Below are 24,128 nucleotides of genomic sequence, written 5' to 3' on the forward strand. Positions count from 1 at the left end.
GCAATAGTTGCAGCAGCTCTGTCTCCCCCAGCTCCCCATGCTAGCCTCCGGAAGCAAGGATAGGTGCTGGCAAGCCCTCTGGCCGCCGGACACACCCAAAGTGGACATGAGGCCCCAGCAGGAGGGAGGGCAGGTGGCAAGATCTGCCTTTCCATTCAAGTAGCACAGTCGAAGAAACCCTGCGTCTCACATATGCGTCCTTGGCCCACACCCAGCTGTCCTCCCTGTGGGGGACGTGGTGTCGAGAGACACAGTGCTGTCACGACTTGAGGGGGCGGCATTGCAGATGTACTGCCCCAGGCCTGGCGCTGCTAACACCTGTTGGCACCCAGGGCAGCCCCCCCAGCGAGGAAGAACCTCACCTTTTTGCTCTCGGGCGATCTTTCGCACACCTTCTCTGAACTCGGAGAGCACCTGCAGGTACGGCATGACCGTGGATTCCAGCTGCAGAAAAAATGGTTTCAAACAAAACAAAACAAAACAAAACAAAACAAAAAACGGTTTCACTCAGAGACCAGCTCCGCCTGCATTTTCAGCCAGGGTTTGGCAAGCGGTGGGGGGGGGGGGGGAGGGCAGGATGGAGGGGGCGCCACTGCCATGGCCACTGCCTCTGGGCTGGGAAACACTCCCCACCTGGCACCTGGCACTCAGTCCACAGCAAGTGTGCGGGTCCCTGTGTGGACAATGCCGGCCAGAGAGAGAAGAGCTTCCTTCCCAGCCCAGCCAGACAAGTTCTGCAGGCCACTCTGCTCAACTATTCTCAGGAGCGGCTTTGTCTCCTCTCAGACACAGGGTTAAAATACCCCATCTATAGTTAAATGGCTCCATGTGGGTGTCTGTAGGGCAGGTTCTCTTCTGGGAGACTACAGTGGTCCCTCCTGGGCCAGGAGCCAGACCGTGTCTGCATCCAACCTGTGGCCACACGCATGCTTGTGCAAGAGGAAGAAGTCTCCAGGAAGTGTCTACCACACACACACGTGCGCGTGCGCACATACATGGACTCGCATCTACACCAATGGTTAATGACCTACAGGAACCTGGAGATGCCCCGGGATGGGAAGCCTGCCAGAGGGAAAACCAGAGACAGTAGAATCCAAACTGGAGAAACAACGATTTCATAACCACCTTTTCCTTGACATCTTTCATATCTTTCCAGTAGGTTTTTAAGCAAGGTCTCCCCCTGCCTCCTAATTAAGTCTTTCGGTGGCTCAGTAACCAAAGCAACAATCTAAATGCAGAAGCCGACTAGGCTGATGAGCCCACGGTGACCTGGCCTCTCGCTGTCCAAGCACGCACCTGGGCTGGGGTGCTGCAGTCGTGTAGGCTGACCGGGGATCGAGATTTTAGTTCCTTATGTCCACCGTGCTCAGAGACTCCTGTGGTGAGCCTCGGCGCAGTGGGGGATGGAGGCCTTAGCCAGCGTGCCTGCAGCATCTGTCTGGAGGAGACCTGCCCCCACGGTCTAGTGGACCACACCAGCATGTGCTATGCACCACTCAACAGTAGCCTGATAAATATGTAGGGCCATCTTCCCCATTCCTAAAACAATTCAGATTTAGAAGCTGACACATAAACTTCAAATGGTGTAAAGCGCAGATCCCACCCTTTGGCCTGGCAGGTCCTGCCTGATGGTTGCTTATTCCAATGCTCAGCCTTCAAAGGGCCCACAGAGGTCACATGGAAAGGCCCCCACACAACCACTGCACTAAAAGCATTATTTTAAGTTCAAGAGCAGGCGGCTTTAATGTAGAAAATGTTTTTTTATCTTTTTCTAAGAAACTAAATATCTAGCATCCCTTGTTCAAGAAAATACCACAGCTGCGTAGGTTTCCTTTCTGAGAAACACTGAAGAAGGTTAATGCCTTTAGAACTAGCTTTATGGCTAATAAAGCCCCTGGAGAGGTGGGCACCAAGCTGAGGCAGTGCTTCTTCACAACACAAACTGGTTTCTCTGCAGAAATCAGTTCTTGGGGAGACACCTATACGTTCCCCCTGCAGAAGAGGGTTCCTCACACCAGCCACTGTCTGGAAAAGAATTCTAAAAAGAGTTTGCCTTTTTACCTTGTATGTGCTTCCTATTTTCCTTTAAATGAGTTATACCTAAATATCTACTACATATTCTCTTCAAATCCTTAAAGATCACTCCTACAGAGGGAGGATAGAAGTGTGTCTGAGACGAGCCTGAACAAGCATATGCCATGAAGGATGGCCATCGTGCAGCAGAAACTACCAGTACCAGGGCGACACCGGCCACTGCCCAGGAACTTTCTCCCCACCAGACTCATGAATCGGCATGCTATCTGAATCCACATGTACAAGGACATGAGCACATGGGCATCTATGCCATGTGGCTGCAGCTTAATCAAAGATGGTCCCATCGAGCCTGCCATCCTGGAATTGAGCTCTCAGACAGCAGCACAAGCACCCCCAGTGAATGGTCAGGGAGCGAGGCTGCCATGGCCTCTGCTGACCTTGCACACGTGTGGTGAACAGCTATGTTCAATTCCCCCAGCCAGGTCCAGACATGATCCGGGGCCCATTCTGGAAAGTCCAGTGCAGATGGAACCTAATGTGGGCCCCAAAATGTCCACAGCGTTGGCCCAGGACATGAACAAGGAAGGGGAGGGAGCAGGTGTGGAAGGCAGGATGGTGCTCCTCCAAATGGGCACCACTTCTGAGGGGTGGGGGCGACCCCCAAAGAGGGAGCATCTCTGCACCCAGGTGTACTCTACTCACATCTGGGCTGGTTCCAGGTCCTCGCACTGGAAATCCCAGGGAGCTTTCCTCTTCAATGGCCCCAAAGATCTAGAAGAGAAACGGACATGCAGGATGAGTGTGTCAAGGGGTCCTGACAAGTGGCCTACGATGACCGGATGCCAGGCTCAAGTGTGCCCCCATCTGCCCTCTCTGGGGCTGAGTGAGGCCACCAAACCATGGGCCCAGGCCTCATGAGCACGGAGGTATGCACAGTGAGTAGTGTTGTACCAGGCGGGAAGGCAAAAGTGCCCACAGTGAGGACATGCATACATATGCGTTCTGATACACTGGAGCACAGTGGGAGCTGAGGATGGGAGCAGGTCTCAGCCCCTGTAACCCATTCTTGCTCTGTGCACATGGGGCCGGTGGGTCGCGGACCGCCTACCTTTAGCATGCGGGTGAGGTACAGAGCGATGCTTTCCAACAGAGCCCGGTTGGGCCTCCTCCTGGCAGCCTTCCGGGTCGCCATGTATAGGTTGCACTGGCTGACCAAAGCCCTCATTTCCTCCAAGACAGTGCGTGTGTCCACGTTGTCACAGAGGGCTTCATGAACCGCTGCCTTCTTGTCGTAAAAGCTGAGTGAGAGGAACAGGAAGGTCAGCGGGTGACATGGTGCACACGTGTTCGAGTGGTCCAGCAGCCGGAACATGGCCCACTGGGTGCTACATGTGCTGGGTATGGTTTTGCACACACGGGCGTGATGGTGCTATGCCCCCCACTCCACTGCTGGGCGGGCCATGGGTGGCCCAGAACGCAGGCACACTTGTGAACCCCAGAGCAGTCTCCTACCTCTTGTTCAGTTCCGATTCTTCATCTTCCCACTTTTCAAACCGACCACTAATATCAACGGGAGCTCGGAGGAGGTCTTTCACATTTAAGAAAAACTCCTGAAGTCAGAAAATTCAGTTTAGCGGCATTGAGAAAACTTCATTTGAGCAGCATCAGAGAAAGAGCTATCGCGGTGAGGCGCGCCTCCTCTGTGTATCATCCGAGAAAGCAGCGCGCACTGACGCCAATGCCAGCGGCCCAAGGGTGGAGGGTGTTCCTTTGAGGCGGGAATGCATTCCATTCTGGGTTTAGCCTGAGGTCCTGCTTCCGCTGACAGGTGCACTGCTAATGCTAGCCAGTCAGCAGGCCTTTCCGGGGAGAGGTGCAGGGCCAGGGCACACCCCGAGAGTGGAGCTGCTTCTCTGTGTCAGCAGACACAGAGCAGGCCTGACCCCGCCGCAGAGAGGAGGAGAGGGCACTCACGTTCATGAACTTCTCGTACTGCAGTGCAGACTCCATAGTGTTGCTCGAGTAATCCAGGGTGTCCTTCCAGGAGTGCATGAGGAAGGCCAGCCGCAGCTGCCGCGCTGGGAGGGGAGACGGCAGGGTGGTACCCTCAGCCTCCCAGCCTCTGCAGAAACGGATGCCCAGGTCTCAGGGCGGGGGGTGGGGGCAACTTTACCTGAGTGCTTCTTCAAGGCGTCTTTGATGGTGATGAAGTTTTTGAGTGACTTGGACATCTTGCAGCCAGCGATGGTCAGGTGGCCCGTGTGGAGGAAGTAGCGGACCCAGCAATCATTCTCGAAGTAGGCCTGCTCAGGAAGGGGCGCAGAGGGCACGGTCGGGGCACCATGGGGCACCGTGTTCCCGCGGTGATGCAGAAGCGGGGGCTGCCTCTCCGAGCTGGGACACCTGGGGCTCAGAGGGCCGGCCCTGGTCCGGGAGCCAAGAGGCTCTGGTCTGGGAGCCAAAGCTCAGGCTGTTCATGTGGGAAATTGGACCAAACGGTTGGGGTTTGAATCCCACCAGCAGGACCCTGGTGTTTGCATGAGGCTCTGCTCAGCACCTCACCAGCAGCACCCCTGGCTGTTTCCACCACTGCTGGGGTAAACTCAAGCCCACCCACCCAGTAGAACCAGCGACCCCAGCCCCTGCCTACCTCCGACTGAGCCAGCTCGTTGTCATGGTGGGGAAACCGGAGGTCAAAGCCTCCGCCATGAATGTCCATCGAGGCTCCCAGGAGAGTGCCCGCCATGGCAGAGCATTCGATGTGCCATCCCGGACGCCCCTAGAGATTCAAAGGACCCAGTGACCGACTGGCCTCCCCTCTGGGTCCCAGCCTTCAATTTTCCCATGCTCATAACCCTTAAAACCTCTGAGCCTCATTAGAACAGATGTTATGTTCCACACACGAAAAACTCAGGGAAGCCCCTGCTGCCTAGTTCCCAGCAAAAGCTTTGTAGGCCAAGGTGGGGCTGAGGCTCACGTTACTCCCAGAATTGCCCAGCATTTGACCAGAAGCACATACCAGCAGCCCCATCCCGCGGCTCTGGGCCACCAGGACTGCTGTCACGGGGAACACCAGAGGGCGGACTCACCTCCAGGAGCGGGTAACACTCAGTCAAAGGCCACCAGGATACAGGGGCCTCCGAGGTAGTCCAATCCGCCCCCACCCCAGCGGCACGTGGGCAGAGTCCCGGAAAGGAAGTCACAAGCCCAGAGGCCCGCGAGGCTCTGTGGCATCTGGGTCCCTAGGACAGGGTGGATGGTGCCGCGGCAGCCCTGTGCCTTCCCAGGAGCACACCTTTCCCCACGGGCACGGCCAGGACGGCTCGCCCGGCTTGGAGGCTTTCCACAGGGCGAAGTCGTTAGGAGACCGCTTCTCACTCAGGCGGTCTGCAGAGATGCTCAGGTCACCTGTGGACACGAGGGAAGCAGGTCACCCAGTGCTGCGTGGTGGGCACGGCAGTGTCACTACAAGGCCGCTCCGGTGGCTACTGGCCAGTGCCTCTCATTTCCGCTTACTTCTTCGGTCAGCACGCCGCTCACTATGACCACGTCCGTGCTGCCCAGTATGTAAGCTCAGGAGTCACAGGGTGATTCCCCAGGGGCCTCAACCACACCCACCAGTTCTCCAGACGCCCCTCTCCCCACCCGCACCCTCAGCCTCATCCCCGGTCTAGGACAAGCCAGGGTGCTCGGCTCTGCGGGGTGAGGCCGTGGTATGGAGCCCGCTCTCACGGTGGGGTCTAGTACTGACGGCCTGCACGGCTCCCCGCCTTGGTTCCCCGAGCTCTGAGCACCAGCTGAACCTGCCGTGCATGGCCCCTTGGGCCCGGAGGTGGCAAACCAGGACAGCCCTGCTCCTTCTGGGCCAGTTCGGTTCCCGGAAATGGTCAGTTAGGGCCAAATCCCGGGGGACGGGCCAGCCTGCATCCGGCAGGAGCAATGGGAAAGGAATGTATGATCATGGTAGGAGACGTCTCCGGACCTGCAGGACGCATTAGCGGCCGTGAGGGTCCCCTTCAGACAGTGACCAGGTGAGTGAGGACAGCGCCAGGGCCTGCAAAGGCGCCCCGGTGCGAGGCAGCAATGCGGCCTTCCCTGGGTGCTGTGGCCCCCTGGCGGGCAGCTCCGGAACAGGAGTGACAGCCCCCCCTAGTGTCCCAGGTCGCAAACTGCAGCCCGACCTCCATTACCAGCACCTTTCCAGAACCTTGAAGTCGCCCCAACAGCCTGACAACAGCTGCAGGGAGAGCGCCACGCTGATGGTGTTTTCACAACAGACCTGAGGCTACAACACGGGCGCACTGAGTAGGAAACTCGGAAAATATGAGACAGAATCAGGAAGCAAATGCCAGGATCACAAAGGAAGGGAACTAGGGGCACCTGGTGGCTCAGCGGTTGAGCGTCTGCCTTTGGCTCAGGTTGTGATCCCAGGATCCTGGGATCAACTCCTGCATCAGGCTCCCCACTAGGAGCCTGCTTCTCCCTCTGCCTATGTCTCTGCCTCTCTGTGTCTCTCATGAATATATAAATCTTAAAAAAAACAAAAACAAAAACACACAAAAAAACGAAAAGACAGAGGAAGGAATCTACCCAAGCAGCAGGGCAAACCCCACCTTTGCTCCTGAGCAGGTCACAGTCACACCAGTGGCTCAGAGAGTCTGACCCAGTGCCAGCACATTCTTTCAGTGACCCTGTGTTTGGCAGATGATGTGTATTTAGGCTTTTAATTTCCATTATTACAAACATGGTTACTTGTGAATGTATATGATTTTTAAAATTTATGAAAAATTCTGTGACAGAGCTAATAGGATCCCCTTACACACACGCCACCTCCCGTGCTTCAAAAATGTCACTTTGGTAATACTTGCTATTTGCTCTAGATTTTGTAAGGAGTTGTCACACCATCCCTTCTACTCCCCTGCTGTCCCCTCTTGTCTCCCTCCCCAGAGGCAACCCCTGCGACCCCAAGGCGGCTCCAGGACCCCTCGCCACTACTGTCCTCCACCCCAGAGGCTGTCACATCGCCCTGGAAGCAGGACTGTTCCCAAAGGAGGGCACGTCCCTCTGTATTTGCTGCTGGATTCTCCTGCTCTCGTCCCTGGAATACAAAGGGAGTCTAAAGTTCGTGTAGAAAAACAAGGTCCAAGAACAAGCCATATTTAGGAACTCCGGAGGCACCCGGCTGGCTTCATCAGAAAAGGGAGACTCTCGACCTCAGGGTTGTGAGTTAAAGCAAGCCCCACGTTGGGTGTAGAGATTACTTAAACTTAAAAAAAAAAAAAGGAACAAGAGGAACAAGAGGAACCCAGCTGGGGCCAGATGGCAAGGTCTGCTGTACAGCTGCGTGTGCCCTCCCATCCCCAGGGCTCTCCATCCCCCAGACCGTGGAGGCGGCCTCCTGCACCCTGCCAGCCTGTGCACTCCCTGGCCTTTAAGACTCTGCTGTCTCTAGTCACATTGGTTTTGTCTGGATATATCTGTGAATCTTCTGTGTTCATTCATCAGTTTTGCTACATGTTTTCTCATTTCATTCACCTTTGTGAGGAACCAACGGCTTACTTTTTATGATTTCCGCTCCACTCTCTCAATTGTTTTCTCTTGCTCTCTCCACTGCTCCTCCCTGACCTTTCTGGCAACTCACCCCACCCACCTTCCATCTTTGTTCTTTAACAACTGCATTCAGAACCACAGGCTGCCCTACCCAGCAGGTTGTGCCGTGGGAGACATTCCTGCAGCTGAGTGGCGTCCCCCGGGGTTTCTTCTGCTATGGTCACTCAGGACTGTGACTGTAAACATGTCTGTACACTGTCCGTGACCCTTTAGTCCCAGGACCCACCCCATGGCGTCATGCACAGATGACACAGTCTGTGAGACAGGCAACTCTGAGGGAGCCACAGAGAACTCTGCGGCCATGTGGGTCTGGCATGAGCACAGGCGAGGGGCCCTGCCCTGATTTGTGCTGGAAGGCAACCTGCTACACAAAGCCCCACTCCTCATGCACCCGAGGCGTTGCATGCCTGGCTGAGCCATCAGCTTGTGATCCGAGCCTGGCGCCTCCCTCACGGACATCGCTGTGTCTGCCTCCAAGGATGCCGGGCTGCAGGGGCCACGCTGCTGTCCACACAAGCCCCCGACTGCCCTCCAAGGAGATGCCTCCTCTATGCTGACAAAATGCCTTTAGCTTGGGCAGCCCAGGTGGCTCAGCGGTTTAGCACCACCTTCGCCCAGGGCATGATCCTGAAGACCCGGGATCGAGTCCCATGTCAGGCTCCCCGCAGGAAGCCTGCTTCTCCCTCTGCCTATGTCTCTGCCTCTCTCTCTCTCTCTCTGTCTCTCATGAATAAATAAATTTAAAAATTAAAGAAAAAATGCCTTTAGCCTTCAATGCCCTGGGGTCTGGTGATGATGCTACTGAACTAACTTAGTCTATCTACCCTTAGTCCACACCACTCATCGTTTCGTGTTAGGTTCTGATGTCTCTTTGTGACAGAGTCCTAAAGGTGAAATTACTTGATCCAAAAGTATGGCCAAACTACCTTCCAGAAAACTGGAGGGAAAACAGCGCGGGCCCCAGCAATCCCTGTACCACGGGAATGATGCTTGTGTGGTCTACCCGAGTCTCTGGAAGTGTTAAGGGTGGAAAAAACACCATGAAAGACACTCCTACTTTAGCCTGGTCCAGAGAAAGCCACATGTCCACATTTAATACAGATGACCCTGAACAACGCTGGGCAGGGGGCTGGGGGTGCTGATCCCAGCATGCACTTGAAAATCTGCAAATAATTCCCCAAAACCAAAACCACGAAGAGCCCACTGCTGGATAGAGCCCCAGCAACAGCATGAATGGTACATGAACACATGTCACACATAGTGACAAATGTAAGCCAGAGAAGAGGTTATAGAAAAAAACAGAAGGGGATGTGTGCAGTACTGCCCTGCCCTTATCCAGAACAATCTGCAGGTGTGTGCCCCCGTGCAGCTCATACCTGTGAGCGTCAGCTGTACCCAGATCAAGATGAGCACAGGGGCTGCTGTGATGCACACGTCTCGGTGGGACGAGAGAACCGCTGTACTGAGGTGCTGCCCAGGCACCGATGGTGTGACACCCCTGCTCACACCCAGAGCTGGGACACTCACGCAGGACCTGACCCTAGGGTTCCTGCCTGGCTTGTCCCGGGGCACCTTTCAAAATAACCATGCAAAGGTGAGCCCCAGCTGCCTCATAACAAACAGGTGCCTGCTGCCCGGCTCTCTGGCTCTGCTCTGCCCCCGCCTCATGGTGCCTGCTCTGAACCTGGGACCCACTTCCTCTGCACAGGAGTATTGAAACTGCCTTCAATCTAAACAGCTCTGGGATTTTCAGTTCCCAAAGCAGGAGCTCAGACGCCAAGGGGACTGCCTGCCAACCCTGTGTGGGTGACTTCTACGCCCTCGTTCAGTGGGTCACAACCTGCATATTCCAAACACACCAGTGCTGGGCGCCCAACACACTGGCCAAGTGTACCACCTTGACCCTCAGGTGCTCTCGCCACCACGAACGCCAGCCCTATAGCCCCGGCCCTGAGGTCTGTCATGCTTTTCAAGATGGTCTTAGATATACCAGCTTTTTTGCTTCCCTGGAAAACTCCTAAAATCCTGAGGGAACCAGGCTGCGTTGCCTCGGCTGGAACACCCACCACCTGCACCCGGCTGTTTACCTTCCCCTTCCTGCAGGGCTTTCTGGTCTCCAACAGCCTCGGGCACCAGCTTCCCGTAGGAGTGTCTCTCGCTGGAAGCAAACTTCACCGTATCGAAGTAGACGGACCCATTTGAAGCATAGCTGGACAATAAGAAGTAGGGTGTGGGCAAGCATGACAGATCTGAAGACGGCCCAGAGCACCTCACAGGAGGACGACACAAAGAGCCAAAGGGTGACACAGGCTGTGGGCCGCTTCCCCTCGGCTCTGCCCTCCGCGCCTGGGGCCGGCTCGGGCCTCCCGCGGCTCTGTGATGCACCCAACCCTCACCCGTGGCCACCGCGCAGGCCGAGCACCTGACAAGGACACTTCATGCCCTGGAGGCCAACCCTTCCTTTCCTGCCTGGGCAGCCCGTCCCTCTGCAGACCCTGTGCCCGGCAGCTCCTGCCCTGCCCCTCGCCTTGTGACAGCGCAGTCCTGGGTGCCACATCCTCATTCTAGCTACATTCTACCCACCTGCGTGGGCCAGCCACGGCTCTCTGCCTCCCAGAAGCAGATTACTCCAGCCCAGAATGATCTGCCTTCTCCCACCACGGCCTTGCCCCCATCACTCAGTTTGGCACACACCTTGGTGTTGCCCTGCAGCGATCATGTTAAGTGACAGGGAGATAGGAGGCACCATCACTCCCGGGCGGCCTGTGCTGCTCCAGGCCTGTGCTAGGGGTTCTGCATGTCTCACGTTGTTCAGTGGATGCCTCGTCTGCCCTGCGAGGCAGGAAGCGAGCTCCTAGAGCAGGAGCGCCACAAACAGGTACCATGTGCTGTAGACACAACACTCCCATTTGAGCCTCCATTCATTTTTGATTTCTGACCATATGGACTTCGGACACTTGCACAGTGTTTCCCGCAGTCAGGTGGTACTAGGATCATAGACCAGGGTCAGGGCAGAGTATGTGGAATCACAGCCAGGTGAGGGCCCCCAAGGGAACACACATGCCCTGGGAGGTGACTCAGAGATAAATGCCCTGACTGCCCGCATGGCAGGGCTGATGCCTCCAGACACCTGGCAGATTCATGCTCACCAATCTAGGCCCCATGCTCATGCTCTTAGCTCTGGGGACCCTGGTGGACTGCAGGCCACAAGCTCCTACAGCACCCCCATCCTGGCCTCGGCCCAAGTAAATGGCCTGCACAGCCCACCTGGCAGGGCTGGGTCCAGGTGCCAGCCTTCATGAGCAAGTCTGCTGGGGACTCCTGCTGTAGGCAGGGCATAGCCAGCAACACCCTCTTGCTTTTCCTCCTTGCTTTGAACAAAAAGATGGTGTCCCTACAGCTAAATACCTGTTTGATGGCAGCCAATACCAAGGAAAGCCCAAAGAGCTCTCTTATGAAGCAAGCCTAAAGCTGAGGACCCAGTGGGACAGAGCACAGAGGCCTGCCATGAGGTCAGCGTGTGAAGGGGTGCTGCTACAGTGAGGCTGCAGGCTCAATCATGTCCTCCCCAAATTCATATGGTGTAGTCCTAGCCGCCAGCACCTCAAAACACAAATGTATTTGGATAGAGCCTTCCCAGAAGTTAGGTGAGGTCACCAGGGTGAGCCCTAACCCAGTGTGACTCCTAAGCAAGTGTCTACATAAGAGGGTAACATCAGGACACTAAAGGAGCCCAAATAGCCCATGTGCAGAGCGACAAGTGTGTGAACAGTTTGAGACAGCCGCTGCCTGTAAGTCAAGGAAGGGCTGGGACAGACCCTTCCCTCAAGGCCCTCAGAGGAATCTGCCCCACTGGCATGATGGCCTCAGTCATCTGCCATCTGGAGCTGTGAGGAAATACATTTCTGCTGTTTAAGCCACCTGGTCTGTGGGCTTGGTGACAGCAGCGCCAGTGGCACCCTATCCCCCAGAGGGTCTCCGGCTCCGCATCCCCACTCAGAGACGGAGAGGCTGCCTTCTTGGGAAAGCCTTCCCTAGATGGAGCCCTGCCCCGCAGAGGGCGCACATCTTACCCGTAGCCATTGTCCACAATCTTCTGGACGAAGTTCACAATCTCTGGCACATATTCACTAACGCGGGTTAAGACGTCTGGAGGGAGAACCTGTGGATGATGAGAGAAAGTCCCAGTTCTTCCTTCCGAAACAGCAGCCTCAGGTGAGCGCCCAGGGAAGCAGCAGGACCAGATGCTGGCGAAGAAGCCCCTCGTGCCCTCAGTTCTCATTTTAAACCTCATTTAGCGTGCGTGCAATTAGGATGATGGCCTGGACCACATGAGGCCTTTCAGGCACCAGGGCCCAGAGAGCAAGCGTCAGTCCACTGGCCACACTTACGTTCAGGGCTTCCATGTCTTTGTGGAATTCCTCTTCCCAGAACTTGGGCAGTTTGGAGAAAATAGAATTGTCAGTGACCTCACTGCCGAGTGTGGAGTCCAGCCAGTCAGAGAGCAAGTCCTTTGCTTCTTCCAACAGCACCTGAAGAAAGAGAACATGCACAGGTGTGTACAAGTTTATAACAGGACTGTGTCTTGTGCACTTGGTCTGTGTTAATCACGGCCTCTAATTCAAAGATGTGCCATGCAAAGCCCTGCTCCATGAGGAGCTGCCACTTCCAAGAGACCATGGTGTTCACATAAAGGTTTTAGCACTGACTCAAACACACTCTGTAAACGGGAGCTTCAGAGGCACGTTCGGGAGGTCTGACTGCTGCCAGCATGATGCAGGCCAGGAGCGCATGGTGCAGCAGTCCACCGGTGTGTCCGGTGTCAGGTGATGTGCAGAGCCCCTGTCCTAGACAGAGGAGTCAAGACCACAACGTCCTGCCAGATGCCATCAACTGAAGACGCCAGCCCCATTTCACACACCACATGGTGCAGAGTTAATCCAAGACATGTCCTGTCACCACAGCACCACGTCACATAGGAGACATGTCCATCTCTGATATCATGGCCTGAGCCTTGAAGGCTAGCGGGGACCCTGAGGTTCGGCTGTGGAGGAACCCAGGGTTTTCAGCATGTGAAGGGACAGGGACGTGGGGACAGGAGGGTGGTCTGCAGTTCACTAGTGGGGGCGAAAGGACAAAGAAGGAAGGGTGGAGGGGGAAGTGGATGTGGACACGCAGGTTGAGTGCATTTGTATGCATGATGCCTACAGAAGAAGGGCAGCTAGATGCTTCCACCAAGAGCCCCAGGTAGGATACCCCTGTGAACGCTGCTGGGCTGGCGAGGGGTGAGCAGGTGGGTGACTCTCAGTCCAGAGGCGTGGCACACCAGAGACCCAGCCCCAAGCACAGCACTTGGGACGAGGCCACCCCTGAGCCTGGCCCCCTCCCTGCTGGCCCGCTCACAGCAGGCCCTTTTGCTCTGTATCCCACATCTGGTGCTGAGAAAAATGACAAGCCATAGCACAACGCAAAGAAACAACTTGAAGACACAGAGCAGCAGCAGAAGCAGGTGCAGCAGGGATCCTGCAACTCCCAGCCCAGGAGCTTAAAACCACCAGGATGGACACGCTCGGGACTCTAATGCATAAGCCTGACTGCAAGCAAGAACAGAGGGGCAAGGTGAGCAGAGGGAAGGATGTCCTGAGAAAATGAGGAGACTCTGGAGATGGATGACCCCGAGACAGAAATGAAGAACATCTCTGATGGACTCACCCATGGAGTGGACGCGGCCGACAAGAGGATCCCATCCCAGTGCCAGAGGCTCCCAATGGCAAAGCAGACCATCCACGTTCTTAGGGACCCAACGATACCCAACAGAATGGCCAAGGACCACAAGACAAGCACAGAAGGTGTGACATGTGCCCATGGGGAGGCCACAAGGAAAGGATGGGAGGAATGAGCAGAGAAACACCTGAACTGCAGACACAGGAAGCTCAGAGAACATCGGGCAGGACAAATGTCCAAAACACGACACCCAGGCATTCCACAGACAAGCTGCAGAAAATCGAAGGTGGGAACCTAGCAGCTCAATAGTTGAGGATCTGCCTTCAACTCAGGTCGTGATCCTGGGTCCTGGGATCAAGTCCCACATCAGGCTCCCCATAGGGAGCCTACTTCTCCTGTCTATGTCTCTGTCTCTGTCTGTGTCTCTCATGAATAAATAGAGTCTTTGAAAAAAAATCAAAGGTCATAAAATCCTGAAAGAAATCAGAAGACAAACACCTTGCCTAAAGGAATAAGATAAGCACTGTATTTGACTTGTCCCTGCAAAGCATACAAGCAAGAAGAGACACGGGGGATATTTAAGTGTGGAGAGGAAACACTCACCACCCCAGAACTCGGAACTCTGTGAGCTTATCCTTCAAAAACAGAGGTAAATAAAGGCTCTCAGGCAAACAAAAATCAAGGGAATTTGTTGCCAGTAGACCTGCTTTGCAAGAAATGTGAAAAGAAGTTCTTTAAAGAGAACAAAAATAATAGAGGTCAGAAACTTGGGTCTGCACAGTGAAAGAGAGAAGATGTGAAGGTAAAATGAAAATTTCTATTTTTCCTTTTTAAAAAAATTTTTTAAAAAAATAAAATAAAAATAAAAAAATTTTATCTGACACAGAGGGAAAGAATGTGAGTGTGGAGGGGCAGAGGGAGAGAAAGAATCTCCAGCAGACTCAGCTCAACCAACTGAGCCACGCAGGTGCCCCAAACCTTTGGTTTTTCTTAACTGATCTAACAGATAAGAGTTTGTTCAAAACAGTAATAGCAAGAACATGTCAATCTGCATGCTTATGTACATCCTTTATGCACACAGAGCATTCCCACTCCCATGTTTATAGACATGTAAAATGAGCGACAGCAACAACATGAAGACAGAAGGCAGAACTAGGATCATTCTATTATTGTAAAGTACCCCCGGGACTGTGTCGTATAGTGTCTTTGAAAGTGGATGGAAATTAGTTGTGAGTGTATGTTGCAAACTCTAGGGCAACCTAAAAAAAGGTTAAAAAGAAAAAAGTACAAAATGATATGCCATAAGAGGAGAGAAAATGAAATCACGTAAAATGCTCAATTAAAACTACAAAAAAAAAACAAAACAAACAAACAAACAAAAAAACAGAAAAAGAGTTCCAAAAATAGGAACAAGGAGCAAGGGCATCAGATGGAAAACAGTACACACAGTGGCCAGGGACCCGACAATCTTCATGTTACTGGCAATGTCAATGGTCTAAATGCACCAGTGAGTGGGGGGGCTCAGTCAGTGAAGTGCCTGCCCTCTGCTCAGGTCATGATCCTGGGGTCCTGGGATGGAACCCTGCACTGGGTTCTCTGCTCAGCAGGGAACCTGCTTCTCTCTCTCTTTTTACCTTTCCCCCTGCTCCTGCATGCTCAACCTCTCTCTCACTTGCTCACTTTCTCACAAATAAATAAATAAAAATCTAAAAATATAAATAAAATAAACGCACCACTTGAATGAGTCAGGTGGATCAAAATACAAGCCCCAACTGTACATTGTCGATGAGGAATCCACTTCAGATATAAAGATACATATACATTAAAAGTAAATGGGTGGAGAAAAAAGTACTATGGTAGCACGATTCAAAATCAATCAGGAGTAGCTAGTTGCAGACAGAGCAGACAAGCAAGGAGAGTCATCAGGCATAAAGGAGAGCCTGACAGGACACGGGGGTCAGTTCTTCAAGACAGTGGTGCTGGAGGCATATGGGCCCAACAGCATGGCATCAAATGACATGAGGCAACAGCACACAGAACTGCAAGGAGAAACAGGTGAGTCCACGAAGGTAGCCAGGGCCACCAGCAGCCCTCCTCAGCCGTGGACAGAGCAGCAGGCAGGAGATCGATATGCATCCAGTGGCACTCAACAGCACCAGCATCAGCTGGATTTAATGCACAACCACCGACCACTTCATCCAACAGGGGCAGAACATTCTACTCAAGACCATGTGGAACATGCACCAGCACACACCACGAGCTGGGCTGTAAAACACGCCTGAACAAATTTAAAAGGCCAGAAATCATACATTGCATCTACTCTCAGAGCACTGTGGAACAGAACTGGAAATCGAGAAAGAGAGCAGGAAAATCCCCATCATGCACGGAGATCAACCAACACGCTTCCAAAGGACACACAGGTAGAATCTTGAGAAAAAATTTAAAATTTTTGACCTAAATGAAAATGAAAACACACCTTATCAAAATTTGTGAGATACAGCAAAAGCAATGCTTAGAGGAAGTCTGTAACACTGGGTGTACCAATTAGAAAAGAAAAAAGGTCTAAAATCAATCATCTAAGCTTCCACCTTAGGAAACTAGAAAAAGAAAGGGCCAGGTCCAAAAATGGAAGAAAAGAAATAATAAAAATTAAAGCAGAAAACCGGAAATCCATTAAGAAAAATCAACAAAACCAAAACTGGTTCTTTGAGAAAATGAATAAAATCAATGAGCCTCTAGCCAGGCTACTACCTAAGAAAAAGGAGAGAGAACCCAAAACCAAAGAAAGATATCACTACAGAACTCACAGAAATTAAAAGCATAATAAAGGGGTTGCTTGGATGGCTCAGCGTGAGCATCTATCTGCCTTCGGCTCAGGGTGTGATCCCGGGATCAGGGATTGAGTCCTGCATCGGGTTCCCAGTAGGGAGCTTGCTTCTCCCTCTGTTTCTTCCTCTGCCTGTGTCTCTGCCTCTCTTTCTCTGTGTCTCTCATGAATAAATAAATCTTAAAATAAAGAAAAAAAGCATAATAAAGACATACTACACACAACTCTGTGCACCCAAATTAGACAACCTGCATTGATGGACCAATTCTTTGAAAGACACAAGCTACCAAAACCCACACAAGATGATATAAACAATCTGAAAAGTCTATTAGCTATTAAAGAGATTTATTTATTTTATTATATTTTTAAAAGATTTTACTTATTCATGAGAGACACAGAGAGAGGCAGAGACATAGGGACAGGGAGAAGCAGGCTCCCCGTGAGGCGCTCTATGTGGGACTTGATCCCAGGATCATGACCTGAGCCAAAGGCTGATGCTCAACCACTGAGCCACCCAGGTGGTCCTATTAAAGAGATTTAATTAATAATTCATAACTTTCCAAAACAGAAATTGCTAGGCCCAGAGGGATTCACTGGTGAATTTTACCAAACACTTAAGAACAAATTATATCAATTTTCTTTCTTTTTTTTTTTTTTTAATCTACGATAGTCACACACAGAGAGAGAGAGAGAGAGAGAGAGAGAGGCAGAGACACAGGCAGAGGGAGAAGCAGGCTCCATGCACTGGGAGCCCGACGTGGGATTCGATCCCAGGTCTCCAGGATCGTGCCCTGGGCCAAAGGCAGGCGCCAAACCGCTGCGCCAGCCAGGGATCCCTTATATCAATTTTCTACAGTTTTTCAGAAGACAAAAGCAGAGGGACTACCTAACTCGTTCTAGGAGGACAGCATTACCCTGATACCAAAACCAAAGACATTACAAGAACAGAAAACTAAGGCCAATATCTCTCATGAACATGATGGAAAAATCCTTAACAAAATATTAGCAAGCTAAATCCACAAAAGTCTAAAAAAAATTATATAGCATGGCCAAGCTGGATTTATCACAGGTATGCAAGGGTGGCTCAACAATATAAAAATCAATTAATGTAATTGTTACATCAACAGACTAAAAAAAGTAAAATGCCATGATGGCTTTGAAAGATACAGAAAAAGCAAAGGACAAAATCCAACACCCATTCATAATAAAAACTCTCAGAAAACTAGGAAGAATGATAAACTCCCTCAACTTGATAAAGAACATCTGTAAAAATCCTAGAGCTAACATCATACTTCAAGGTGAGAAACCAGCTTTCCCATTAAGATCCAGAACAAGGCAAGGATGTTCCCTCGGGCCACTCCTTTCCAACCTCCTACTAGAAATCTTTGCTAATGCAGTAAGACAAGAAAAGGAAATAAAAGGGATATTCAGTGGGAAGGAAGACATAAAACTATAACAAGTGGAATGTGATAAAACATTTACATTAGCACGCCCTAAAATGAAATAGTATAAATCTAACTAACTGGGTACAAGATCCACATGAGGAAACTATAAAACTTTCATGAAGGAAACTAAGTCAGCGGAGAGCTATTTCATATTCACAGATAGGAGAGTCAACATTGTCAGGATGTCAGCTCTTCCCAGAGTGATCTGGAGATCCAAAGCAACCCCAATCTAAATCCCAGGATGGCATTTTACCCATGTCAACAAGCGGATTCTTAGTTTGTACGGAGGCCAAAGACCCCGAAGAGCCAACTCAATACTGAAGTAGAGCAAAATTGGAGGCCTAACACTACCCAACTTCAAGACTTCCTATAAAACCATAGTAATCAAGACAATGTGATGTTGCCAAAAGAGATAAATAGATCAAGGGAACAGAAGAGAGAGCCCAGAAATAGACCCACACAAGTACAGTCCCCCGTACTGTGACAGATGAGCAAAGGCCATTCAGTAGAAGAAAAAAATAGGGTCCTTCAACAAAAGGTGCTGTAGCTACCGGACATCCATACACAAAACAACTCTAGATCCAGTATTTTCACCTCCCCAAAAAGTGACTCAGGATGGATCACAGACCTAAGAGTGAAATGCAAAACTGTGAAACTAGAAGATCACACAGAGGCAAATCTACCCTATCCTGCGTGTGGCAATGACTTTTTTGCTGTAACACAGATGGCACAATCCATAAAAGGAAGAAGTGGTGTGCTATACTTCATTAAACATTTTTGCTCTGGGAAAGACACTGTCCAGAAAATTTTAAAAATGAGTTATAGGCTAGGAGAAAATATCTGCCAAAGACACATCTGATAAAGGACTATAATCCAGGGATGCCTGGGTAGGTCAGAGGTTGAGTATCTGCCTTCAGCTCAGGGCATGATCCTGGAGTCCCAGGATCGAGTCCTACATTGGGCTCCCTGGAAGAAGCTTGCTTCTCCCTCTGCCTATATCTCTGCTTCTCTGTTCCTCTCATGAATAAATAAATAAAATCTTGAGAAAAAAAAAAAGGACTACTATCCAAAGTATATAAACTCAATAAGAAAACAATCAACCCGATAAAAAATAGGCCAAAGACCTGAACAGGCACCTCACACAAGAAGATACATAGATGGCAAATAAACACATGAGAAGAGATGCTCCACATCCTATGTTTCAGGGAAATGCAAATCACAACAACGAGATACCATCACACACCTATTAGAATGGCCAAAACACAAACACTGACAATACCTGATGCTGGGAAAATCCAGAACAAAAGTAACTCTCATTCGCTGCTGCGGGGGGGGGCGGGGATGCAACATGGTACAGCCACTTTGGAAGATGATTTGTGGTTTCTTACAAATCTGAACATACTCTTACCATATGATCCAGTAGTCATGCTCCTTGGCATTGACCTAAAGGAGCTGAAAACTTATGTGCACATAAAAACCTGTACACAGAAGTTTCTAGTGGCTTTTTCACAATTGCCTAAATTTGGAAGCAACAAAGATGCACTTTAGTAGGTTGATGGATAAACAAGCTGCAGTCCATCCAGATGATGGAATGTTATCTAGAACTAGAGACAAATGAGCTATCAAGCCATGAAAAGACATGGAGGACCCTAAAATGTACACTTGGCGAGAAAAGCCCATTTGAGAAGGTCACACACTATAGGATTCCAACTCTGTGGCATTCTGGAATGGGAAAATCATGGAGGCAGCAAAGAGATCAGTGATTTCCAGGGGCTGGGGGGAGGGATGAACAGGCGGAGCATGGAGTCTTCTTCAGGCAGGAAAAGTACTCTGTAGAGTAGATAGGAACCATGACACAGCTGTCTACACCCATAGAATGTGCACCCCCAAGAGAGAACCCTGGTGTCATCTGTGGGCTCTGGGTGAGGACACTGTGTCAGTGCTGGTTCATCAGCTATAACACACATGCCAGTTTGGTGGATATGCTAATAGTGGGGGAGGTTCTGGGGGGAAGACGGGGCACATGGGCAATCTCTATACCTTCCTCTCAGTTTTGCTGTGAACCTGAAACTGCTCTAAAAACCAGGTCTTTAAAGCCACAGATGAAACAGAGAGACAGAATGGAGAGGACCAACCAGTCTGAAACAACGCTTCCATTCAATATTTAAAATCCCCTGACAGTGTCTCTCCTGGAATAGGACCAGGTGAGAACTCAAAACATACCTGAAGAACAAACACAGAATAAACAGCACCATGACAGCTCACCCAGGATGGGGGATGTGACCAACAGAAAAGAACCTATGGACCCATACACACAGAGCTGTCACAGAACACAAACATACTAAGTACAAAAACAAAAAGTGGATATGTTGGACTGTGTTAAAAGTAAGACCCTCTGCTATTAAAAGTAGTGAAAAGAAAAGCCAGAGACTGGGAGAAAGTGCAACATATTTAAATGACAAAGGATTAGTGTCCAGGAGTAAGAATGCCTATAATCCCATAAGAAAAAGACATGTGTCGGAAATGTGTCACAGGAAATGTGCCCCCGGAAATGTGTCAGCACAACACACTTGTACAGACACTTAGGAAAGCGTTACCATACTGCAGGCCCCAGCTGCGCCCCCCCAGAGGCCCAACTGCCCCAACTGCCACCCCCCCAGAGGCCAGAGCCTCCTCCGGCTGCATCCCTGTGATACCCTTAGATGTGAGGACAACTCTACATCAAGTGCCATGTACCCTTCCAACAAATCACTGGCTGCGTGGGTGGTGCCGGGGACTGACAGCTACCCATCTCCCCAGTTACATGCCCTGCAGCCCAGTAGTTCCACTCCTAGGTTTACAGCCTCAAGAAGCTCCTGCAAATGTGCACCCAGAGACACACAGAAAACAACTCACAGCTCACAATCGGATGCTCAGCTCACTGGTCATAAGGGAAATGCAAGCTCAAACCACAACAGAATACTGCCTCACGCTCATCGGGGAGGCTGTCAGAAAAACAGGCGACTATGCTGGCGGGGATGGGGACAAACTGCGATCGTGGTACTGCTGTGGAAAACAGTACGGCGGCTCCGTGGAGTCTTGAAAATCCAACTGCCAGACCTCCTAGCGATCCCATGTGGAAGTCTCTGCACAGAAGAACTCAAGGTAGGGGCTTGAAGGGGATCTGCCCATCCCCACTCACAGCTGCATTCTTCATTACAGCCCAAAGGTGAAAACAGTGTCTGTCAGAGCCTGGGATCAGCGATGTGCTACACGCATACCATACAGCGCTATCTAGTCTGAAGAAGAAAGAACATCAGGACACCCACCACAGCCTGGAGGATGTCATACTGAGGGAAAGATGTCAGTCATGAAAGGACAGACACCATAGGATTCTACTTCTATGTGGTCCCTGGAGTCCCTAGATTCACGGGGACAGAGAGTGGACAGTGGTCACAGGGCCGGGGGAGGGACGGTATCAAGTGTCTCCTAGGGACAGAGAGTGGACGGTAGTCACAGGGCCAGAGGAGGGACGGGGTCAGTGTTTCCTGGGGACAGAGAGTGGACACGGGTCACAGGGTCAGGGGAGGGATGGGGTCCATGTCTCCTGGGGACAGAGAGTGGACGGTGGTCACAGGGCCAGGGGAGGGATGGGGTCAGTGTCTTCTGGGAACAAAGTCTCCATTGGGAATGATGGACAGTCCTGGAGACAGACGGTGGGGACGGCTGCACAACAGAGTGAATGTTGCCCCTGAAATGTGCACCTAAAAACAGTTGAGATGGTAAATTTTACAATATGTATATTTTACCATACTTTTTAAAGAAAAGGGTATTAGTAGAACCATTAGGAAAACAATTCACAGCGGCACTGATGGTAACAAAGGGACGTGACTGCCGTCCCAGGAGAGGGAGAAACAGCTGGACCCAGGACACCCACCAAAGGAAGGCCAGCTACCATGTGGGGGCCCCACGCAGAAGCACGCTGAGCGAAGGCTCGTCCCTGAGCTGTGTACACTGGACTCTTTCTCATTAAGCTCAGAAAAAGACCCTGCCGGCAACGTAAACTAGGTGAAGAGGAAAGTAACAGGGAAGCAGAAGCTGGGCTGGGCCCTGGTGTAGGTCTTCCCCGGTTTCCAGACAGACAGCTGAGGTGGCGTCTTTTCTGGAGCCCCCTGAGTGCTGGCGAGGATGGCCAGCAGGGGGGCGCCGGTGTGAAGAAGGGCCATGGTGGCCAAAGCTGCTGCAGATGCCTGCCTCTCCAAGGGGGTGGGGGGTAGGGCCAGAAGAGGCCAGGCCGCCTCGGGTGCCCTCCCCCTGTGTGAGGCAGGAGCCAGCCCGGGAAAGCCCCGCAGCCCACTGCAGCCTCCACTTTCCTCCATTCTCTGCACAGATGTGCCACCAAGAAACACAGAAGAGGCGGCTGGAAGACCCCAGAATTACTGCTGCACATTCTTCAGTGGGGCACCGGCCACCCCCCTCTTGCACCACCCCAGGGTGGCCAGGCCAGGATGCCACTCTCTGAGTCACGGGATGGACCCTGCAAGTGGCTGGCCACCCTAGCACCGAGGAGTGGCAAGTCTGCGTAGACCTCACCTCTGCACAGCTGTCGGCCACTTCTGCGGGGAGGTCATTCTGCACGGCTCTCTCCAGAGGCTCTGCAGCCAGCTGCACTGTGTGCTGAATACGCTCCAGCATGTGCTTTTTGTCGGGGTCCGTGGTCTCCTGTAACTTCACTGAGAAGAGCTACGAGCACAGAGAGGCAGACCCATCAGCCGTGGCTCAGTGATGCCCCGCGCTCCCCCAGGAGTTCTTCCCACTTTGTGCATCAGGAAGACGCTGCCTCCCTAAGGGAATGGCTCCTGTTCCCCCGATAGGCCCTAGAGCCCAGATCCTCACACCCCCCTGGCCTGGGTCTCTGACATAACAGGGCTGTGCTTGGGGCCACAGGGGCATCACCTGGGGACTTGGTGGGTATCATGAGGGCACCCGTGACCTGAAGGGCCCGCCCCTGGTCAGCCTGAGACTAAGCCCTAATTTCATTTCTAGTTTTTCTTCTAGAGATTGAACACATATACACAGCAATAATTACTAGTACAGCTACCAAAATAGTAATTACTATTATAGAGAATAAAACGACTTATTCTAACCTTACTCTGTTCATGCAATAATTCGTAACACTGTTGTTCAAAATGAAAATATTAAATTGGGAAGAACTAATTTCTTCCGATTCTGAATCTCCAGTGCCACCATCGTCGGAGGCTCAGCCCAGCGCCCGCGTTGCACTCGGGATACCGTGTGGCTGAGACCTCACCACGGAAGACCCCATCGGAGCATTTGGAGCACTTCATGAGCACAGGTACATCCATGCCGCCGTGACACTCCCCCGTAAGTGGCAGGCACAGACACCTACTCCACAATTCCATCCAAGTGTGTCTTTCCTGGCGACTCTTCCTTCCCAGCGGCCAGGTGACCACATCGATCAGAACTCTGGTGCCCCTCCTGGAGCGGCTTTAGTTCTGTACACTCTGTGAAGCCCACCAAGGATGGCCACTACTCTAGGGACACTGAGGAGTCAAGGAGCAGACAGCAAGGGGCCCACCTTCAGGGCGGCGTGAACATCCTCCAGGAGCTGGGCCGCCCGTGGCTGCTTCTCCCGATACTCCTCAAACAAGTAGTTCTGCCGGGCCCTCTTGATGATCTGGAAAGATGAGAGGGCAACTGGGGGTCGTGCGCCAGCGCAGCAGGCAGGCTCCTGAGCCCCAGGTGGCCAGCACCGAGACGGTCCCCTCCCCACTCTCCCTATGTAGCGCCACACACAGAAGCACATGCTGCCACTGGGCCTGCGGCTACGAAGCCCCATGGGCTGACGTCTTATCACCTGGGCCCCTGGATGAGGTTTCTCACAGCATCTACACATCTGAATGCATAACATCACTTGTATAAACCGTGACGCTAACGCACCGAGGGGATCCACATCGTGTGTTATCAGGTCGAGACCTGTGCTGGCCGAGGCCCCCTTATTTTATCTACAAATGTCGCTTCCTCCCGTCACCTGCTGTTCACAAAATGTCCCAGTTAGAGCCCTACCTTGTCGTCCACATCTGTGATGTTCATGCAGTAGAAGACATCATACCCGAAGTAGTCACGCAGCACCCTCCTCAGGATGTCGAAGGAGATGTACGACCTAGAGTACACAGGGACAGACCCTTCCTACAACTGTCATGCACCCCTCCCGCCCCACCGGGCCTTGGCCCTGAGAGCAGCCCTGGGGAAGGCTTCTGCAGACCTCCACCAGCCAGCTGCCATCCTGCGTCGTGGGGCCCGTGAGCACTATGGAACCCAGCCTCCTCTGTGCCTGGGCACCCACCAGAGCTGCAGGGCAGGGAAACCAAGGCTCACAACAAAACATCTGTATGCGGCCCAGGATGCTGGCCACAGGGAGACAGGGCAGCACTCTTGTGTGTACTCTCCAATTTTTCCATCATCAATATGGATTACTTATGGAATGA

At 51.9% G+C, this 24,128-nt stretch overlaps 1 protein-coding gene across 3 annotated transcripts in view; it reads right to left on the bottom strand.

Annotated features, from left to right (window-relative positions):
• The window catches only part of CARS1 (cysteinyl-tRNA synthetase 1), a 48,063-nt gene that overhangs the window by 9,145 nt on the left and 14,790 nt on the right, over positions 1 to 24,128 (bottom strand). For all 3 annotated transcript variants that reach the window (XM_038563604.1, XM_038563605.1, XM_038563606.1), the window contains 14 exons: positions 23,707 to 23,803; positions 23,219 to 23,317; positions 22,213 to 22,362; positions 12,036 to 12,176; positions 11,718 to 11,806; positions 9,732 to 9,853; positions 5,330 to 5,442; positions 4,685 to 4,813; positions 4,208 to 4,337; positions 4,009 to 4,112; positions 3,547 to 3,644; positions 3,143 to 3,332; positions 2,737 to 2,805; positions 363 to 444 (listed from right to left, as the gene is read on the bottom strand). In XM_038563604.1, the coding sequence (XP_038419532.1) occupies positions 363 to 444; positions 2,737 to 2,805; positions 3,143 to 3,332; positions 3,547 to 3,644; positions 4,009 to 4,112; positions 4,208 to 4,337; positions 4,685 to 4,813; positions 5,330 to 5,442; positions 9,732 to 9,853; positions 11,718 to 11,806; positions 12,036 to 12,176; positions 22,213 to 22,362; positions 23,219 to 23,317; positions 23,707 to 23,803 (1,613 nt within the window). The remainder of the gene's footprint in view (positions 1 to 362; positions 445 to 2,736; positions 2,806 to 3,142; positions 3,333 to 3,546; positions 3,645 to 4,008; positions 4,113 to 4,207; positions 4,338 to 4,684; positions 4,814 to 5,329; positions 5,443 to 9,731; positions 9,854 to 11,717; positions 11,807 to 12,035; positions 12,177 to 22,212; positions 22,363 to 23,218; positions 23,318 to 23,706; positions 23,804 to 24,128) is intronic.

This window comes from Canis lupus, chromosome 18 (genome assembly GCF_011100685.1).
Source record: "Canis lupus familiaris isolate Mischka breed German Shepherd chromosome 18, alternate assembly UU_Cfam_GSD_1.0, whole genome shotgun sequence".
Classification (NCBI taxonomy): domain Eukaryota; kingdom Metazoa; phylum Chordata; class Mammalia; order Carnivora; family Canidae; genus Canis; species Canis lupus.